At 42.1% G+C, this 20,021-nt stretch overlaps 2 protein-coding genes across 2 annotated transcripts; one reads left to right on the top strand and one right to left on the bottom strand.

Moving 5' to 3' along the window:
* Positions 1-1,943: 1,943 nt before the first annotated feature.
* LOC133886995 (uncharacterized) lies at positions 1,944-12,756 on the top strand. Its single transcript, XM_062326907.1, has 15 exons — positions 1,944-2,126; positions 2,231-2,381; positions 3,517-3,611; positions 3,861-3,922; positions 4,012-4,103; positions 4,183-4,318; positions 4,423-4,509; positions 8,505-8,598; positions 9,161-9,268; positions 9,732-9,832; positions 9,932-9,997; positions 10,084-10,171; positions 10,978-11,038; positions 11,126-11,189; positions 12,449-12,756. Exons 1-15 carry the CDS (start codon positions 2,039-2,041, stop codon positions 12,575-12,577), a joined length of 1,422 nt encoding a protein of 473 aa, XP_062182891.1. The 5' UTR covers positions 1,944-2,038; the 3' UTR covers positions 12,578-12,756.
* A 4,831-nt stretch (positions 12,757-17,587) lies between these two features.
* Positions 17,588-19,403, bottom strand: LOC133887058 (transcription factor PCF3-like). Its single transcript, XM_062326960.1, has one exon. It carries the CDS (start codon positions 19,133-19,135, stop codon positions 17,915-17,917), a length of 1,221 nt encoding a protein of 406 aa, XP_062182944.1. The 5' UTR covers positions 19,136-19,403; the 3' UTR covers positions 17,588-17,914.
* Positions 19,404-20,021: the final 618 nt, after the last annotated feature.

Here is a 20,021-nt window from a genome sequence, read left to right on the forward strand (position 1 = left end):
CTTTATGTTTATCCCATTCTCAGCAATTTAGTTGGGGATCTTTCTGGAGGAATTAGGAAGGAACTCATGAATCTGGCTGTACCGGTCATAATTGGGCAAGCAATCCATCATATGGCGTAGTTACTGGCGAGGGGAGCGACGACAGTGGTGGCGAGGAGAGCGGCAGGAGTGGTGATCCTGGGAGCGGACAACCCTTCTCCTGTGTGCTATGACGACGGCCTTTGTGCCGCCACACGTTTTCTTATGCAAGGCCGAGCCGTGACACAACAGCGGCTCGGCTGCCGCCCCTGCTGGCGAGCTCAACCGCCGCTGCCGTGCCATAACTCGGGCTATTTTCTCTTTTTTTATTCTCTGAAAATGGAAACAATACCAAGTGATCAACCGATGCTGATAGTAGCGATTATCGGTGCCGAGTAAAGAGTGTCGGTTGAAAAACCGACAGTGAAGTCTTTTTTCAATCGGTACTGATATGTCTTTTTATAGTAGTAGGATAGGGCTCATCCACCTCTCCCTTTCTTTTTATCCTCATCCTCTTCTTCTCCCTCTTTCTTTTCTTCTTCCTTTCTCTCATCCAAGATAAAAATTTGTTACACCATTTCTAACAATTTCTCTTCGCAAGTTCAGTTCCCTTCGTAAAAGAATTATTGTTTCCTTCAGCGCTTCAACGACTTCTCTTAAAAATTTTTTTTCTCTCATTTTCTCTTTCTCGAGATTCTCTCTTTTACTTTCACGAATCTAGGAAGCTATTAGAAATAAAAAATAAAAAAATATGAAATAAAAAAAGAATTATGAAGGAAACGAAATAAAACAAATAGTTAAGGATAATCTTAGGGCTCGAAAACTCCATTGCCTGCGAAGTGGTAGAAAGGCTGGAGCTCAAGCCCCTCGGATCCGCCCCTGTGCAGTACGTGAGCTCTCCGGGTCAACTGTCTGCGCGCTCCGCCGCTCTGCATTGCTGCGTTGCCTCCACGCAAAGAAGCCAACCTTCTGTGGCACCTCTGACTTGCATAGCGTGTCCCATATTTTATGCAGGGTCTGGTGTGACGTGTAATCCAAGCGAGCGATCGTGGACCTGTTTTTCAGTCTGTCACGTCTTCTCTATGACCTCGATTTGCCTGTACACTAGTGCCAACGATCGTGATTTTGCTAATGATCATGAGCGTCTTCCAGCGAAAGTTTAATTAACACCGTTCACTGTCATGTTTCAGGAATCCAGCAAATAATAAAGGCCTAAAACTGTAATCTGTCATATTTGAGTTTCCAAATATATATAGAGAAACTTTATCCGGATATTTCACCAATTTGATTTTCCATATATATATACGTTGATTGATTTGTTTAGCTTGCTGTGCTGTTTCAGAAATGAAAAATATTTTTTTTGATGGAAAATAATTCCACTAACTAGAGGCCAACACAATGTCTAAGGCCACGAGGAAACTCACATAATTTGGGAACGTCGGACCAAATTAGAACACATTCCGTCCCGAGATTAGCACCAAATTAACTAGCTTATGCGCTACGTTAGACAGTAAAAAATCTGGATATCAGTAAAACTAGTAAACATTATAAAAAAAAATGTTTTACTCGCATGGGCTTCATGGGCCGCTAAGGGTGCAAATTAATTTATCTAAGACTACCTATCAACCCTTTTTAGTTTAACTAATAACATTACTTTTCTTAAAATAAATAATATTTTAGAAAATTAGTGTTATTGATTTACTAATGAGGATCGATGTGTACCTTCACGTTAATTAATTTGCACCTCTATGCCGCATGGGCCGAGATAAAACTGTCACGTTTTTCTAGGCAAATTCGGCCCGCTTCAGCAGAAACAAACGGGCCATCCTGGGCCTCAAAGTCAGTTCGCCGGCCCGGTCAACTCATTGACTCACGGGCCCCTGAAATGGAGCCGACGACGACGACCCAAAACGGAGGCCCACGTACACCCACCTCTGCAACGGAAACCCCAACGAGAAGGGAAGCCTCTTCGTTCCGCACCTCTCCCTGCGTCGCACGCACGTCGGTACTCGCCTCTGCCATGGACGCCGGCGAGTGCTCCACCTCCAAGCCGCCCCAGCCCTCCTCCGCCCTCGCGTCCTCCCCAGCCGCCGTCTGGGCCAAGCTAGGTGGCCGCCTCTCTCCTGCCCGATCTGATCCTTCGCGGGTTTTTTCGTCTGCACGGGTTCTTGATTCTTTTGTTTGGTTTCCTGGGGCCGTCCATTCCTTGCAGTGCCTGCCGATCCCGCCTGTCCGGAGGTGGAGGTCGCCGAGGACGACTCCGTGGTCTGCTCCCTGGTCTCCCCCGCCGGCGGGGAGGAGCTCGCGTGGTGCGAGATTAGGCGCGGCGGGGACGCGTCCTCCGCGACGATTCGGAATCTGAGGTACTGCCTGCGGCTGATCCTTTTCGTGTTCTTGGAGTGCGCGTTGTCGGAAAGGTGCGGTTTTTATGTAGTTTTACTTTGGTGCCGTGCCGTGTAAGATTGGTTACTTTCGTGACGAGTTTGTTACAATGTCGAAAACGTTGGACTGATGGGGACGTTCTATGAGCAGTCTTGTGAGATTTGTGTGAGTAATTGTGGTGAATTGCGGGAAAAGCTGAGGGTTTCCCCAGATGTTGTATCGCTATATCCGCGGTTCTTAATGCCTTAATTGATCGCGATGAGCTACTCTTTGTAACTTAAATGGAGTGGCTGTGTTATGTCTAGCATTTCCCTGCATGTCTTGAGTTTCCTCCTGTTTGGTTCCTATGAAAGCGGTATAATGGTAATGTGATGATGAAGATGGGGTTAAGTTGTTGTCGAATTCCCTTGTTTTCAACTAGGTGGTATTTACAATCGTAATGCCAAAAAGATGAGGTTAATTTCTTGTGGAATTCCCTTGTTTTTAACTTGGTTATACTCCCAACTGTTGGTATCATCAATATGCTCCAGATTGGGTTGGGATATTTTTCTAGCTCACTATTGTCTCATAATTCTGGTCAATACTCATCTTTTCTTCTCTTCTCTCTCTCTCTCTCTCTCTCTCTCTCTCTCTCTCTCTCTCTCTCTCTTTGCAAAATAATGTACTCATGCTTTCTTGGAGAGGCACAGTGTGTCATTGGTCAAGTTGTAGTTTTGTTGCGGTGGGGTTCACCAGTGAATCATAGAAATTCGTGCATGCCAACATCTGAGAATTCATCCATAGATTTGGGGGAGTCTGGTTGTGTAAAATCAAGAATGAAAATACCTTTCAGATCAATTGGATCTGGAGGTTGATCTGGTAACATGTGACACTCTTGACTTGTAAGTTATTTGGATGGGATGTAGAATAACTGTTTGAATTTTATGTAGTTTCTAGATTTGTTAAAATGATTTATTTATATTTGTGCATCATAATTCCGTTATAAGCTGCACTGCATTTTTCCGTTCTTGTTTTTTTCCAATTCCTGCTCATGTTATACTCGTCGTGCATCCTTGTGTAATGATATTTTGTGAGATTGCCTTCTTATTTAACATTGTCCATGTACCATTGGTAAAGCTCGGATGCAATTATTGTTGATGGAACAATTGTCAAACAAGAAGTAGTTGACATTAAACCAGGGAGTGAGATTGTCTCTGGACCCCAGAAAGAAGGTAAGATAATTTTGCATAATCTTGACGGGAAGTCTTGTTTCCTGAAAAGTATATTGCTCTTATGCCTTTGTGATGCTAAACAATTTTTGAGCTGTTTGGTATGTTCATATAGAAGTGGTATTATTCAGTGTAAGGTAGTTTCTTTGAACAGTGTATGACGCAGGAATGCTCTCTTGTTGTGCTTCTCTAATTCTAAGCAAGTGAACTGAATTTGTTCGTAATACATCCATGTCTTCATTTTGCTTCCAGGGCATTTAGTGTATACCTTTGAGATAACAGCTGCAAAGGACCATGACAAGAATAATATCAAGGTATTCTTTTGAAAATTAATATTCATGAATAAGGATCATCTTGAGACTTTATTTCTAGTTACTAACTTCTAGCTAAATGATGATGTCAGATTGTACTAGATGTTGAGAATGCAAAATGCAGCATATGCCTGAATTTGTGGCATGATGTTGTTACTGTTGCTCCATGCCTCCACAACTTCTGGTACATTTGCTAATTTTCCTTGCTACTCTAGGCTTCTCTGCAATTCTTTGTTCTGATCCTTCGATTTTTATTATTTAAGCAATGGCTGCTTCTCAGAATGGTTAAGAAGGTCCTCAAGTAATTCCCATGATAAAAATCAGAGTGCTGCATGTCCACAATGTAGGACGGCAGTTCAATCGGTTGGAAGGAATCACTTCCTACATAATATTGAAGAGGCATGATATTTGCTGCTTATGAATTTGTTGTTTGTTCCTTAATAATATTTTTAAAACTGGTATTTTACAACTGCTAGATTTCTTTGCATCTATGCTTTTTGTAGGCTATATTGCAAGCTTTTTCGTCGCTACAGAGGTCAGATGAGGAGATTGCATTGTTAGAGTCATATGCCTTGGTTAAATCTAATATTGTGAGTTTGAAAGCTTACCGAAATAACTATTGTTCCCTACTGTTTATAAATGCATCAACTACCCTACTAGTATGGCATACTCCCTCTGTTTCACAATATAAGTTCATAGCTGACATTCACACAGACCAAGGAGTCTCTAAGTCTAAGGAAAAGTTGATGGCAAATGACCACGCTTGCCCCTATTAAATAGAATGCTACAACCACCCAACCTCTTTCACACCATTAAAGTAGGGGTAGTGAGTGGAAACATATCAATAACTACACACTCGTTTTCTTCCATGGACTTGTATTGTAAAACAGGGAATCCTAAGTAACCGGCCTTATATTGTGAACTGGAGGGAATATATGCTAACACTCATATCACTTAGTGAAAAAGTTGAAATTCTTTTGTTTTACATCTTCACATATCCCAGTTTTATTTCACAAAGCGCATACCTCAATTGCTTTTTAACTAATCACTGACAAAAGTTTTTAGTTTTACACTTATGATAACTTTTGAACTTTACAAGGCTTATGGTTAAGCTGCTCAATTACCATTAGCAGCATCTAAATATAGACAATCAAGGTCCATTTCATGATAATGTGATCCACATATATACAATGAAGCTTTGTGAGCTTTGTTATGAAATCTATTTGTAATTTTTTTCCTAGTCAAGCTGAGGTTCGTTTTAGTCCTTGGACTCATCCTATTGTCACACCTAGTTTTAAGACCAAATCGAATATAAACTACATGTATACTAGGATCAAGTTACATACACATAGTCATAAGTGAGTAGCAGACACAATATCCGTTATTACAATGTTACTTTATTACATTAATGACCCAAGGGTCTAAAAGAAAATTACAAAGTAGCGGAAATAAACTCAATGCGGCGCCCAGCTCCACAAGCAATCGACCCAAAAGTTGCCCTCCTATAACTCAGCTCCATCTTTTGGGAAATTCTTGTAGTCTTCGCTTTCTGAGCAACAACAAGGTTATGGGAGAGAGAGCAAACGTGAGTATATGGAATACCCAGTAAGTGTGGAAAAATATGACATATAGGCCGAAGTCAAGATAGACTTAATTCAAGGGTTTATTTGCATAAATATCATTTTAGTAGTAAAACAGTTATAAAGACAACCTATTTACTAGGTGAAATGTTCTTAAGACCTGAGCCAAGGTTCCAACCATATTGCTCCACAACTAAGGTTCCAACCACCTCTAAACAAAGCCAACTCGAATCACAGTTCCCACCACTGTGATCCACCAGATCCAACCCAAAACCAACTAAACCATCCGACTAATTATGTGAGAAGTCCATGCCGCTTATGACCGTGAGCACGACTGATATACCAGTTTTCACTCTGCAGAGGTCGTACATTTTACACACAAGTCATGATTTCCTTTATGCCCATGTTGATCAAACACTTACACACTTCCGAGGTGTGCGGTCAGGAAACCATTACAAAGCCTTTCCATCGCCTCTCTCAGCACGTGTCGACCTGTTGAGGTTCCATAGCCATGGGAGTACACCCTCCATTCTAGAAACCCTCTCTTGCATCTTGCGGATCCAGGAAGTATACCTTTCCATCCCACACCATCAAATGGTCTTCACCATGCTAGGCCCGTCTCATACCAGGCTTGTGGTTGCATTATTTTCATGGGTTGTTGTTTCACGAATCGGTCCTTAACATGGTCTGAGCAAGACCGCCCTCATCCAAAACAGATAAATCACCAAATATCTGTCAAAGCCCACAATTCTGTCTGGAACACATCCATAGGCCAACCAACATGTCAAACTTGTCCAGACCCTACTTTCCATGTCTAAGCATTTTTACCAAAGTTGACATCTTGATTCACATTATGAAACAAAAACATCATTTGCCTATTCTACTCATGAGTAAGCATCACTAAGCATATTCTACCCAAAACATGATAACCATACTACGGCTGTAAGGAAAATGGGGAAAAACTAGTAAACCCTAATCATGAATATCATATTTGACCAGTATGTAAGTTGTAAACAATTTTTTTATAAAAATAAGCGCAAGATGTTCAAGGACACTTGCCTTCTCTGTTGAATTGCTTGAAATTCCCGAAGTCTTGATCTTGGACATTCCCAAACTCCTCCGTGACAAACTCCTCTACACACGAGCAAAACAAGCAACACTAAGCACAAGCACTAAACAAAACAAACACATTAAGCGAACACTAGAACAAGCTAGAGCACGATTTTAGGAAGATTTGGGTGCAAGAATTGCCCAAATCGGAGCAACAACGCGAAAGCTACGGCTAAACGAATTCTAAATGGCTAAAAACGACAAAAACTATTTTTTTGAATTAAACCTAAATTTTAAAAGACCTAAAACATTTATTTAAATTTTTCTAAAATTATTTTATAGCATAAAACTGAATAAAACAATTTTATAGAATTTATTTACATTTATCTGGAAATAAAACTAATTTTATATGCAACAAAACCTATTAAAATCATTTATTTAACTAAATAAAACATTTTTAAACATTATCAAAATTAACCTATATTTTCTAAACCATTTTCCAAAATAAAAAATTTATTCTAACATTTTTGCAATAATTTTTACACTAGAAAAACATTAAATAACATTTACAGAAATAAAAACAGAGCTAAAAACATTTATAAACATTTATCTAAATCATTTTTCTATTTTCTAGAATTATTCGAATGAATTTCGGAATATTCCAAATTACGCGAATTATTTTCTAACATGAAATGCGGATTACTGCTCAAGAGCTAACGTCAGTACGCTGACTAGGCTACCGACGTGGCTCGGGAAAGCTGACTAGACCACCATGTAGGAAAAAACACCTACGTGGCTAGCTGACATGGCATGCTAAGTTGGCTTACTATTAATTAAATCACGCACGCACGTTTTCGATCGGACGGTCGAGATCGACGATACGTGAAAGGGTACACGGGCTTTTAATCTACGCCACAAAGTCGAGATCGGACGACAGAGGATTGACCTACCTTAGGTACGGGGCAGGAAGACGACAGCGAGCTGGCACGGCGGAAGATGGCTGGAGAAGGCTCTACGGCGCTCGGGAGACGACATTGAATGGCGGAGAAGCTTGGGCTGGTGACAGTGAACGCGTTTGACGGGGTTGTAGGCGTTGGGGAAGATGACGGCTCGGCGACGGCGAGCTTCAACGGCGGAGGCTCGGCGGCTTCAGGAACTCTGTGCGGTGGCCAGAACTCAACGACGAACGGTTGTGGACGACGAGATGCGGTTGGCGAACACGGGTGTGCACTTGGACGGCGTTGAGGAGGCGCGGAGTGACTTGGAAACGGCGGCGGAGATCGGGGGAAGGACAGCGGCGGTGTGCGGGTTCTTTGGTGGTGCGAAGTTGACGAGAGTTAGGGTGTTGGACGAGGTGGAGCAAAAGGAGCCTCGGCTAGGGGATGAATTGAGGATTTATAGAGGGGAAACACGAATTTGGATCGGCCGGCGGGGTCTAAATGCAGCGGCGGAAATGTGGGGCTTCGATTTCCTTATTCCTCGTCCTCTTTCCTTTGCAATTGCGCCCGGCTTGATGTCCTTGGGGCTGACATGCGGGCCCCACAAGGCAGAGAGAGAGAGATCAAAGACAGGGAAAAACGGGCGTGACACATATGAAGTTTGATGGCGGAAATTCTTACTTCAAATAGAAATAGGAGTGAAGCAGTTGCAAATTTACATTTTGTTGAGTTGATTCATAGAAGATGAGACCTGCATGTTGCAAGCTTTACCTGGCGTGTTGAAGTGAGCATACCATGCATGCATCTTTTTGTCATAATGTTCCAAAGTTGATTTGTCTGATATCTAAAATGTCTCATTATTAGAGTAAACATGAGTAGCATGTGACAATTGTTACTTGCGCAACCTACTGAATTTATGGATGCTTGCGATTTACCTGTTTTATATATTTTTCTTGTATTTATATGGTCTGGCCCTAATATGCTAAATTGTGGTTGATGTGTGGTTTGATTCCTTAGATTTTGGGGAAACATAAAAATCAATCAAGGAAACGCCCTTTGCCTCGTTCGAGTGATGAAATCAATAATCCTGATCTGTCATGTCCTCAATGTCGTAAGTGTGAAAAAACCACTTTGAATATTGTACTATGGTTAAATAAGCCTTTATATCTAGTGAACTTAAGTCTTGTTAATTCATCAAATAGTTGCAAATGCCATATGCTCTTATATAGTTATATCGTGCATTTAATGAGTTGCACTTCATGACTATATTACAATTTTTTATAGGCATATGACAGTTCTTTAACATATGGATCCTATTTTTGTTATTCATATGTCTGAAATTAATTGAAAATTGAGTGAAGACCTGGCTGGTTACTCGCCACCAGGTTTCAGAAGTTACAAATATTTCCACAATGTCAGTTTTTCATTATGCAAGTTATGTTCAGGCTATGCTTTACATGAGTTCGGACTTTGAAGTGAGTTCATTATCGTTGCACTGATGTGGTAATTGAGGTAGCTTTTGTGCTCTTCTACAAAAGTGAAGGCAAAACGTACCTTATATCCCACAGTAACATAACTGATTTAGATTTCGATATAGCTTTCCATGTCTACATGCTTCTTGGAAAGTTTGTTTACTTTTTCCGCATGCTCCTCAAATGAAAATAGTTTTGCAGGCAGTGAATTTGGTGGATTTAGATGTAGTCCAGGAGCTGCGCACTTGCAATGCAATGGATGTGGAGGGATGATGCCAGCCAGATCTAACATCAGTATACCACAAAAATGTAGGTGCCAATTATGATAATCTTTTTCTTCTATAGTAAATTACGAGAACTGTAATCCCAACATTGTCCATTTGATCGGTTATTTAACACTAATAAGGCCTTCTTTCGATGGGTCAGGAAGGGCCTAGATCTTATTCCAACTAAACAAGGCCTAAGTGGTCCGATGATTGTGAAATGGAAATTTATTGCTTTGTATTATTCTTGGCCTTACGTTTGTTAGGCTTCATATTATTCTTGACCTTACTGATATGTTTCACCTTGATTAGTTTAATTGAAGTTATTTTTGTTGCACGAACCTACAGTATGATGAATATTCTCACTTGCCTCTCAAGGAGTTGTTTAAGTTAGCAACCGTCATGGGTAGTTTGGTTGCACCTTTTTTCCTACCAAAGTTTATGATGTTACTTATGTTCCTTGCAATCTTTTAACTTTGCTGGTGCCAAATTCCAAACTTATGTTGCAGGTCTGGGGTGTGATAGAGCATTTTGCGGGGCTTATTGGTGTTCGCAAGGAGTGAATTCAAGTCATTGTAATCTAATCTGTAACCAGGAAACTTTCAGGATGGTAAGCCACTCTCTGATATCTCTTAAGCACCATATTGCATTTTTATCATCATACAAAGAGTTTGTGGTGTTTTTACATGCATACTGTGTAATATTGCAGATTTCTCAACACCATATCTCCAGACTTCCTGACACAGTTCATGGGGGCAATCCATATGAAAAAGATGTAGGAATATTCTGCCACTATCATATACATTATTGTCCTATGGCCTAAATTGTAGTTTCATACACTGTTTGTTTCTCCTTTTTTAGATTACAGAAAGATGCATACAACATTCAGGCAAAACATTGCAAGCTGTAATCTCAGAGTGGATATCAAAGTTTGACAACAGGGAACTTGGTAACCTTCCATATTTTGCAGTTGATTTTTTTATGCGCATGTGATGGGCTGATAATTGTGAAAGAATACATATTATAAACTTCAATTGTCCCTTGACATGACAAAAGAATATTGCATTACAATTTGCTCTTTCAGTTGTGGCACAGTTGTAATGCATCATCAGGAACCATAGTTCTTTCTCATTGGCTGCACTGTTAGTATTTGTGCTCTCTCCAACAGCCCCCAATATCTCTTTGCTCCTGTGGTCACAGCTGTCATGTTCTTCTCACATGTGGTGATTTTTTATGAATCATCTACATTAGATATATGAAACTAGAATATATTGACTGCATATATCCTTCATGCCTTCATGGGTTATACCAGATTTTTTACTTCGCTTATACTCCACTGTAATTGTAAGTTGTAGAGATATAAATGCCCAGTAGAGTTAGTCAAGGATGCAGTGGTACGATTCTATAGAACAGATCATGTTCAAGCAAGGTCGTAATGCTCAGTATAGTTATTCATGTGCTGCTGTGTTACTGTAATACCAAGACATTTGATCACTACTACATGTTACAGTTTGTGTTGCCTAGATCTAATATGACTTGCGAGATCCTTCTAAGATATTAAGGATCAGGTAAACTATCTTTGTGATGACAATAATTTATATAACTTTACGACTCTAGCTTTCTTTGCTATATGAAAAGGAAAATTTCTTTTGGAAGCATTTGGCAGTTGGTTTATGACTAGACTTTAGCCTATTTCTTGCATCTTGTTTCATATGCCTCGCTTTTTAACTGATATGCTGTTCTTGTTCCATGTAGATCGCTCAAGGTTGCAATTGAATAATGTGGATTCAATTACTTCCAGGACATATATGTGCAAGTAATTACTCTTTCTGAGTTCAGATGAACAGTTTGTCGGTTTCATCTTGCTGCCTTTATTCATTTTGTTGACTTAAAATGAATGCAGCCATTGCTACAACGAGTTCATTGATTTCCTGGTGTACTGGTTCCGCGTATCAATGCCCAGAAATGTATGTATACTACACATAGCTACTAATAACTCCCCAATCGAATTCCTATTGATGTGAAGGTTTTATGCTAGCCACCTAGATTGTGTAAAATATAATGCACTATTTTGTAATGAGATGTTGATTTTGTTAGTGCATTTATTTGATTTTATACTAGAGCTGTTCAAATCATGGGGCGGGCCTTACAAAGCCTGGCACTGAAAAGCCATGTCCAATCCAGCCTGACATGGCTGAACCTGGATCCCAAACCAAAGCCCAAAATAATATTTTTCTTATTTTCGGAATTAATGATATTTTTAAATGAAATTATGCACAAAAATATAGCAAAATGCTATGCATATTTTTTTTTGTTAGAAACACCTGGCATGAGCCTAGAAAATTAGGCCGGGCCAGGCTGCCCATGAACAGGTCTGATACAGACCCTGATTTCTACAAATGTATTCCAAAAGTTCTTTGCCAATTAAAACTATTTACAATCATCCAAATATAATGTTTAATGGCAAGGTGCGTGGTACCGAATGCGTGATGCGTATTTTATAGAAACGGTATATGGTGGACCAGGTGGTTGGTATAAAAAGCGTGGTTACCACTTGGAGTTATCTGATTTTTTTTTTCGTGCAACAGATTTCTGAAACTTAGATGAAAGATTAATGTTTTTTTATCATTCCTGTATTCCTAGAGAATTTTGTTAAATGTTGTGTTTAATAACTGCCTGATTTATCATAAATTCAACATGATTCTAAATATCCATGGACTGATACGAACTAGAGGCTGGGTGAACTGTAGTCTTACATAGAGGACCAAGCATACCCGGGCTCGAACCTCACACTAGGCAGGGGGTTTCCCCCTCAGTTATTTTTTCAAGAAGTATGTAGTCTTACATATGGATAAATCATAAATGAGTTGTTTTGATGTCCCAGTCCCGGACTCCTGGTTGAGCTGGCCAAAAAATGGCAGTGCAAACAACCTAACTATTGTCAACTACCCTGATTGAATAACAAATGTTTCCTTCAACAAATAAGGTGCTGAAAGCTTTGTGCTCATTGTTCATAAGTTAGGTTCCAGTCTCATCACTCAAAAGGAAAAAAAGTTAGGTTCCAATTTAAGCTGAATCACATCTTCAGCACACAATTGAAACATCAAGCACAAATCTACAAAGAGTGCGGATTTCGTATATATATCTGCAAGCACCACACCAGTGCATCATTTGTTTCTGGCACCTATCTGTCTTTTAATAGCATTGTGATGTTTTCTTTTTCTAGCTTCTTCCACCTGATGCTGCTAACAGGGAGAGCTGCTGGTATGGTTCCATGTGCCGCACCCAGCATCATCGGCCCGACCATGCGAAGAAGCTGAACCACGTCTGTCGCCCAACAAGAGGCAACCCCTAGCCCGCGGCCTCTTTTTTCAAGACCAACTCCCAATGATGAACAATTTGTACAGCAAAGAGCAAGGCTCCTGGGATCTTTGTTTCACCTTTCTGTAGGATTTGTGATGGTACGCACTTGTAAACATCTGATAAATCATGTGAAACTATCTCTCCTCATCATCCATTTTGTGTTGATCCGCATTCTTAAATTCTTGTGATGACAATATTCTATTCCGTTCAGTTGATTTTCCATCAAGGCCTAGTTTTCCTCACGCTTGTAGATGTGTAACCTGGCCATGGATTTTAATTTCTTTTTACAATTTTTTTCGTTCACCGGCCAAAGGACTGAATTTTGTGATTTGTTTTTGAAATTTTTATCATTTTTCATCATCTGCTCTGTGGGTCTCACATGTTAGTGAAAGAAAATTTTAAAATTAGATATTTAATTTTTCTCTGAAATTCTTAAAATTTGTAATGTTTCATCAAAATTTTGGCGAAATTTTAAGCTTGGATCTTTTCATATTTTAATTCCCAAAATTCTTTTTTGAGTGAAATCTACTAATGATCCCTAAACTTGTACCGTATTCGTATGTCTCCTCATCATCCATTTTGTGATGATACACATTCTTAAATTCTTGTGATGACTTGTGACAGTGTGGCCGTCTATGAACTCTCAAAATAGGGTTTCTAAACTTGCTAAATGCTAAATGTACCATCCAAGGTCCAAACTATCCTAATCAGTATTGATTTGCCTATGTGGCATGATGACTTGTGACAGTGTGGCCATCTCTGTCTCCTCTCATTTCTCTTCCTCATCTCTCTACCCTATCTCTTTCTTTCTATGCCAGTTCAACCTCCTCCCTCTTGCCAGTCTCTCGGCTCCCAAGCTCCTCTTCAGTCTCTTGCTGCTCCTCTCGGATGCAGCAACTCGAAATAGTTGGCGGCGTAGGTTTCCTCCTTGTGGTCGAGAGATGGCGAAGGGTGATGGACGATGAAGACAACCTGCAGCAGTGCTCCAGCATCGGACAAGAGGACATTGCTGCGAAGGTTGGACTCCAGGCGAAGGCGCAATTCAACTAGTGCAAGGAATTACCGCGAAACCAACCAGAGAGGGAGATCGAGCGGGCGGTAGCTCCGTCGGAGTTGGGGAAGACGGCATGACGGCGGCGGATCTACCTCCCCCATCTCCTAGCTGGTCAGTAGCAGCTGCGCGGTGGGGGGCTAGCGCAGGAGGGAGGCCCGGTCCTGATGGAAGAGCGGGTCGGCCGTGAGAGAGAGTGAGGATAGAGAGAATGCGAGAGAGGAGAGAGAAGGCCACCGAGGCACACCATGTCAGCAACTGGAAGGAGTATTAGGAGGAAGAAAATTATATGAGACTCTCTACAGAAAGTTCTTCATGAAATCCTGATCTACGCTGTTACTTCTCGATCCAACGGTCTGATTGAATATATATGGGAGTAGTAGAGTACACGTGTCATATAGAGGCAAGAGTCTTTCTGTGAGAATCTATCTCATATAATTTCCTTTCGTATTAGGAGGTTTGGGAAAAAAATTTCACGGATGTCAGGATGACTATCATCTGTCTTCAATGTGATTTCAAAATGGTGAATAAGATCTACTCAACGTTAATTATATATATCAAATAATAAGTTTATATGATACTTTTTTATATAACCATCGTAACAGTAGTATATATGGTACTTTTTTATATAACCATCCTAACAGTGTTGTACGAGAAGATATCTTCAGTATTGCTGTATATAATTTTTTTTCCTGAAGTGTGGATGTTGGATGACAGATATAGCAAGTATAGAGGCTTGAAATTGTATTTTGAGAGTTCATGGACCAGACGACGAGAATGCGTGACAGATCGCTGGTGGAGTTCGCTCTTCTTTTTTTTTTTTTTTTTTTTTGCATCGGAGAGCACAGGAACAAAAATAACACAAGCTAAGCTATTGAATTCATAGGCTGTTGCTTGTGATAAAAAACCATGTTCAAACCCTGTTGATCTTGCTTGCACCTGACACTGAGAGCACAGTGCACTTGCAGCTAGCGGTTCAGCTGCTAGCTGCTGGAGCTGCCACTCTGTCGGCAGGTTAGGGAATGAATAATTGAAGTCTCAGCTTTCATTTCACACAGTTGGGACGGCATTTCCATTATATTCTCCAATGGCGAAGAGGATGAACTCTTCGTGATGGTGATGCTCATGCTCATGCTCTACAGGCTTCATTCAACCCATCTCCCCATCCTTGTCGGAGAGTCGCCTCACAAAGTGTTGCTCGGAATTTGTTAGCACGTCATTTTCAGGTTGCTTTCAAGCGTCAACATGGGCTTCGATCCTGTCTATGTCGCAAATAGCATCAGTTTGAAATCCGTAAACAGCCGCAATATAATCCTTTGTGCAATTTCTGTCTAGTCTAATCATCAAATAGTTATACCTAGTCTAATCATCAAATAGTTATACCTTGCTCCAAAAAAACTCGAAATTTCGTACTACTTCCTACGATTTTTTTTTTCAGAAACCCTGTGAACTTTTTGCGTTGTTCCAAACGGGCCTTTATTACCATTTTTTTGTTTCTTCCGCTTGCCTTCTCCGAATTTCATCTTTCAGTAAACTCTCAAAACAGGAGCACATACAAAGCATACACACATTCAGAAACTTTTTAGCTGCAGCACAAAAGGCTCCGGAAAACCTGCAGCAACAAGAAAGGGAAAGGCAACAGGCGGAAGACGTTTTTTTTTAATCCGTGACAGCGATGCATCATCTTCATGAACGGAGGTGCCCTCACGGTGCTTGCCGGGCAAACTTGCTGGAGCACCGTCGTCTTCTCCATGCTCCGTGACCCAACACGCCAATGGCTTGCCTGCTCATGTCTCCCGTCTGGTTTCGTTCGCCTTTCTCAGAGCAACATGGATTGGTTCTTGGCACGGCACTCTCCTTGGCTGCTTGGTTCTTCAGTCTCCACTCTCCACCAGTATTGATTAAGTAAACTGCCTCTGTTTTTGGCAGTTTTCTTTTTCAGATTTCAAGATCTGTGCAATTTTGTTTCAAGCATTGTTCATTTGACGATTACAAATGTTGTGCACATTTGCTTCTGTGATTTCTGAAAAAAATCCTACTTGTTTTTGTGAAGCGTCTTTCTAGCTCTCAATGTGGTAGTGTTCCTTGAATCGACCTTGTGTAGTTTACTTCAGCTGTGCCGTTGGATATGCCTTGAGATTCACGCCCGTGGATTAGAGCAGCTGACACGATGGACAGCAATAGGAACAATTCATGTCTGCCTGCCACCATGGAAGATAATGACGTGTCCATTTGTTAATTTTAGCTAGCTCCATGATATACAGTGCCCTCTCCTTGTCCCTCTTTGTTTTGTTTCTTTTCCCATCTTTAATTGTTGTAGTATGAGTAGGGATCCTACCGCTTCGTCATTCACTAAAGAGAAAGAGTTTTTATAACGAAACATACCTCTTACTTAAAATTAAGGCGATAAGAAACTATAGAAAATTAAACAATAAAGACGTTAGCCCATATCAGTACCGAACACAAAAGAGAGCTAAATAGACGCCAAAAACGCTCCTATTTTGACAATAACGTCTTCTATTCCAAGATTGAAACCTGCTTGGTTGGAGATTAGAGTCTTGGAAAGCCCTCCTATTTCTCTCCTTCCAGATATTCTAATTCATGTGGATGAAAATGATATTGGTTGTCTTTCTCGATGCTTTCGGAACTGCTGCTAGCCTGCTACTGTGCCTGTCCACCAACCAACCACGTTAGAAGATCATAAACTGGTATGAGTTTGACAAACTTGTCACCTCAAAATATCAGAATATGCAAAGGAACTCGGAGCTATATATAATGGGCAGAATCACACAACAAACTCGGAGCGATCTTACATGCAGTCAAATAATTAAGTAACTACTAAAAGTAACTACTAAAAGTGGAATAAGTAACTCGGAGCGATCTTGCATGCAGTCAAATAAGTAACTACTAAAAGTGGAAGTAGTTACGATTCAATTGTGCCATTTTGTAACTTCATGTGCAGTAAGAGGGGTCGAGAGGGTAATTAGCTAGAATTCTCGTGTCCTATTCAGGGTTTTAGCTTGCAACAAACGTAGACTGAGCTGTAGACAATAAGAAAACATGAGCTATACATGTCTCTCGACGTTTTCTTAAGATCTCGATTAGGAACGGACATGAATCGATCCATGGATATCTGTTATTCCACTTTATTTTAACTAATCAACTAGATAACTAGATAATATATCTAATTTATCTAGTTAGTTAATTAAGTTAAATTAGAGTAGGTCCATATCCATCCTAATATTGACATAACAACTAGTTGTATTATTCGATGATGCATATGAACATACTTTAATAGTATTACTAACACAAACTCCGTTGTCGACAAGACAGCTACCCTTTAGGTATCCTAGATTCATGGTGAAAGTTTAATAATAGTACTATTTGTTAAAAATTTGCATCTTCAGTTGAAAGTTTTGAAATTTAAAATAGAAAAACTTTCAGTTGAAAATTCAATATTCCGATTCTCCAGTCTAGATGTGTTTTCTTATGGTATTACTAGAGTCGAAGGTCATGAGCATGTACAACAGGAAAGATAACTCCGTCTACCTCTATGATACGGATCTTAACATAAATAATCAGTCTTAATAGTCTATGCGTTCATAAGAGATAGTGAAATTTCCCCTTCTATGTATAATGGAAGGTGGCCAAGAAAGATAACTCCGTCTACCTCTATGATACAGATCTTAACATAAATAAACAGTTTTAATAGTCTATACGTCCATAAGAGATAGTGAAATTTCTCCTTCTATGTATAATGGGAGGTGGCCAATGCTATAAATCAATGTTGCAGATGGCCATGTATTAATTTCCCTCCAAAGCTAAATCCCTAGTTAAAAGTTTTAAATGGAGTATAAATATTAAAATAAATGATTACGCATGCATGTTTAGAACCATAACATAAGAAATTAATCCAGAAGCAAGGAACTGTACAAATACAAATCTCTCAGCAATCTTAGCTTCTTGGCACCATAACATAACAAATGACAGTCTGATGTTTCTGATTTAATCGGACCCACTGCTAATCAGCACAATCATAGATTAGTCCAAAGATCTAGAAAACTAAATAATCCCTCCAAAAATAAACTAAACAACCAATTGATTAATCAGCTAGAGCAGTAGCAACCACCTAATTAAGCAAGCAATTAAGGCATTAACCCTGCTGCCCTAATCACCAAATGCTTGCACCACCAGCACAGCTCATTAGGCATCTTCACCATGCGATTCCATCGCTGTTGAGTTCGTTGCTCAAATGCCGGCTCGATCGGTTCTTGCTGATCACTGCGGGCTCGAGGCGTCTCCGCCCTTCGCGCCGGCGCCGACGCGGTGGCGCTGGCCCATCTCCGGTAGCTGCTGATGCTGCTGCTCGGCCTCCTGCTGGTGGTGGTGGTGTTGCACGCTGCCGCTGGCGCTGAGCGCGGCGAGCATGCCGATGTTGGCGTCCATCCCGCCGGGGAAGTTGTTGCTTCTTGTTGACATGAACTGCAGCGGCGCCTGCACCGTGCCCCCCCCGCCGCCGAAGGCCCACGCGGGCTGCATCCAGAAGGCGCCGCCCGCGGAGCTATTTGGCGCCATGGTCCACATTGCCGCCGGCGCCGCGCGGGCCTTGTGCTCCTCGGGCTCGCCGCCGCCGTCGTTAGGATCCTGGCGCGCGGCGGTGTCCTTGAACAGGTTGTCGTCGGCCTCCCTGTACCGCTTCCTCATGAACTCCCCGGCGCCAGGATCTTGCGGCGCCTGCTGGTGCTGGTGCTGGTGCTGCTGCGGCGGCGGAGACGGGAGGAGCTGGTGCTGTTGCTGCTGCTGGTGGTGGTTCCACCCCAGCATGGTGGCGACGTCGTGCTGCGGCTGGAGGTGGTGGAAGGCCGCGGCGCGGGAGACGGAGGGGTGCGAGGCGGCAGAGCGGAGGGAGACGGCGAGGGAGGAGAAATTGGCCGGGATGGTGCCGGTACCGGTGGCGGCGACGATGGCGGGCTCCGCCTGCTGCAGAAGCCACTCGATGGTCTCGCCGTCGGTCTTGTGGCCGAGCTCCCGCGTGAGCTGGAACACCCGCGCCGCGCACAGCGCCGGCATCCGTATCCGCCGCCCGCGACCTTCCACCTTGGTGTGCCGGTCCTTGGTCGGCCGCTTCGCCGCCGCTGGCACGACCGCCTGCTTCTTGTCCGCGCCGGGCGAGCCAGTCGCCGGCGCCTCCACCTCGCCGGCGCAGGCCGCGGACACCATGGAGAGCGAGCCCATGAACGACGGCAGCGGCGGCACGGCTGCGTTGGCAGTGGTGGCCCCCGGCGCGGTGTAGTAGAACGGGTGGTATTGGTGCCCCACCCCCGCCGCGTGGTGGCGGTGCTGCTGCTGCTGCTGCTCGGAGGCGCTCCGGCTGCTGTTGGTGCTCGTGCTCGTGCTGCTCGACGGCGCCGCCCCATGGTCCATGCTTCTTTCTGACACAGAAGAAGCTACTGTATCTAGATAGCTAGCTACGTTTGCTCGCTCCCCCGCGCGTTTCATGCAACACAAACACGGCGGCGTTGGTTCGCCGGATCAGAGAACTAGGAGGAGGCGGCGGCGGAGAGTGTGCACGTGCGCGGCACGCAGTGTGGGCGTGAGGAGGGAGCTCAGAGGTGTGGGGCTGGGAGAGAAAGAGAAAGAGAGAGAGGTCAGAGGAGGAGGATGGCGATGAGAGGGATCGGAGGAGGTGGGGTTGGGTGCTTTTGATTATGCTATGGCCATCCTAAGCAAAACCATTGCTGGGGCCTAACCTAATCTTGCCTGCTTCTCTCTCTTCGCTCCTCTTGCGTAGGGTTGGCAAGGGATCATGTGTAAGGACGGATCCACTTATTTTTATGGGTGTATAGGATACTAGTTAAATTTTTATTTTTTAATGATCCATCATATATAAAAATAATTTATGTGACATTCTTAACATAATAAGAGGACATTTGAGCCCTTAGTATCAGTTCGAAACATCCAATCATTTTAGTTTTGAATCATCACTGATCATATCTATACATTTGTTGACCCTATCTATATGTGGAGGTTAATGGATGATGGACAGCTAGCTAATGGACGTACGTACGTTTCCAATGTCATTTCCGATTTGCATTTTGACTTCAAACACTGGATTAATTTGTTGTGAACATACGGGTGCATGGTGAATTTGGACGGGAGGAAGAATAGGAAAGGTTTGGATACTTCAAGCTGGCCCTTATCTGTGTGTATCTCGTGCTGATCATGCATGTCCCTGTGCCGGCTACATTCCTCTTGCGTGCACTACTACTTTCCATCTATCTCAACCCCAACCCGTGACAGTATATTGTTCATGTTCATCCCCCTTTCAAATTCATTTATTTATAAATTGATTTGTTTACAATTTCCATAGCATTATCTTCGCGTA

This window comes from Phragmites australis, chromosome 12 (assembly GCF_958298935.1).
Source record: "Phragmites australis chromosome 12, lpPhrAust1.1, whole genome shotgun sequence".
NCBI classification, from domain to species: domain Eukaryota; kingdom Viridiplantae; phylum Streptophyta; class Magnoliopsida; order Poales; family Poaceae; genus Phragmites; species Phragmites australis.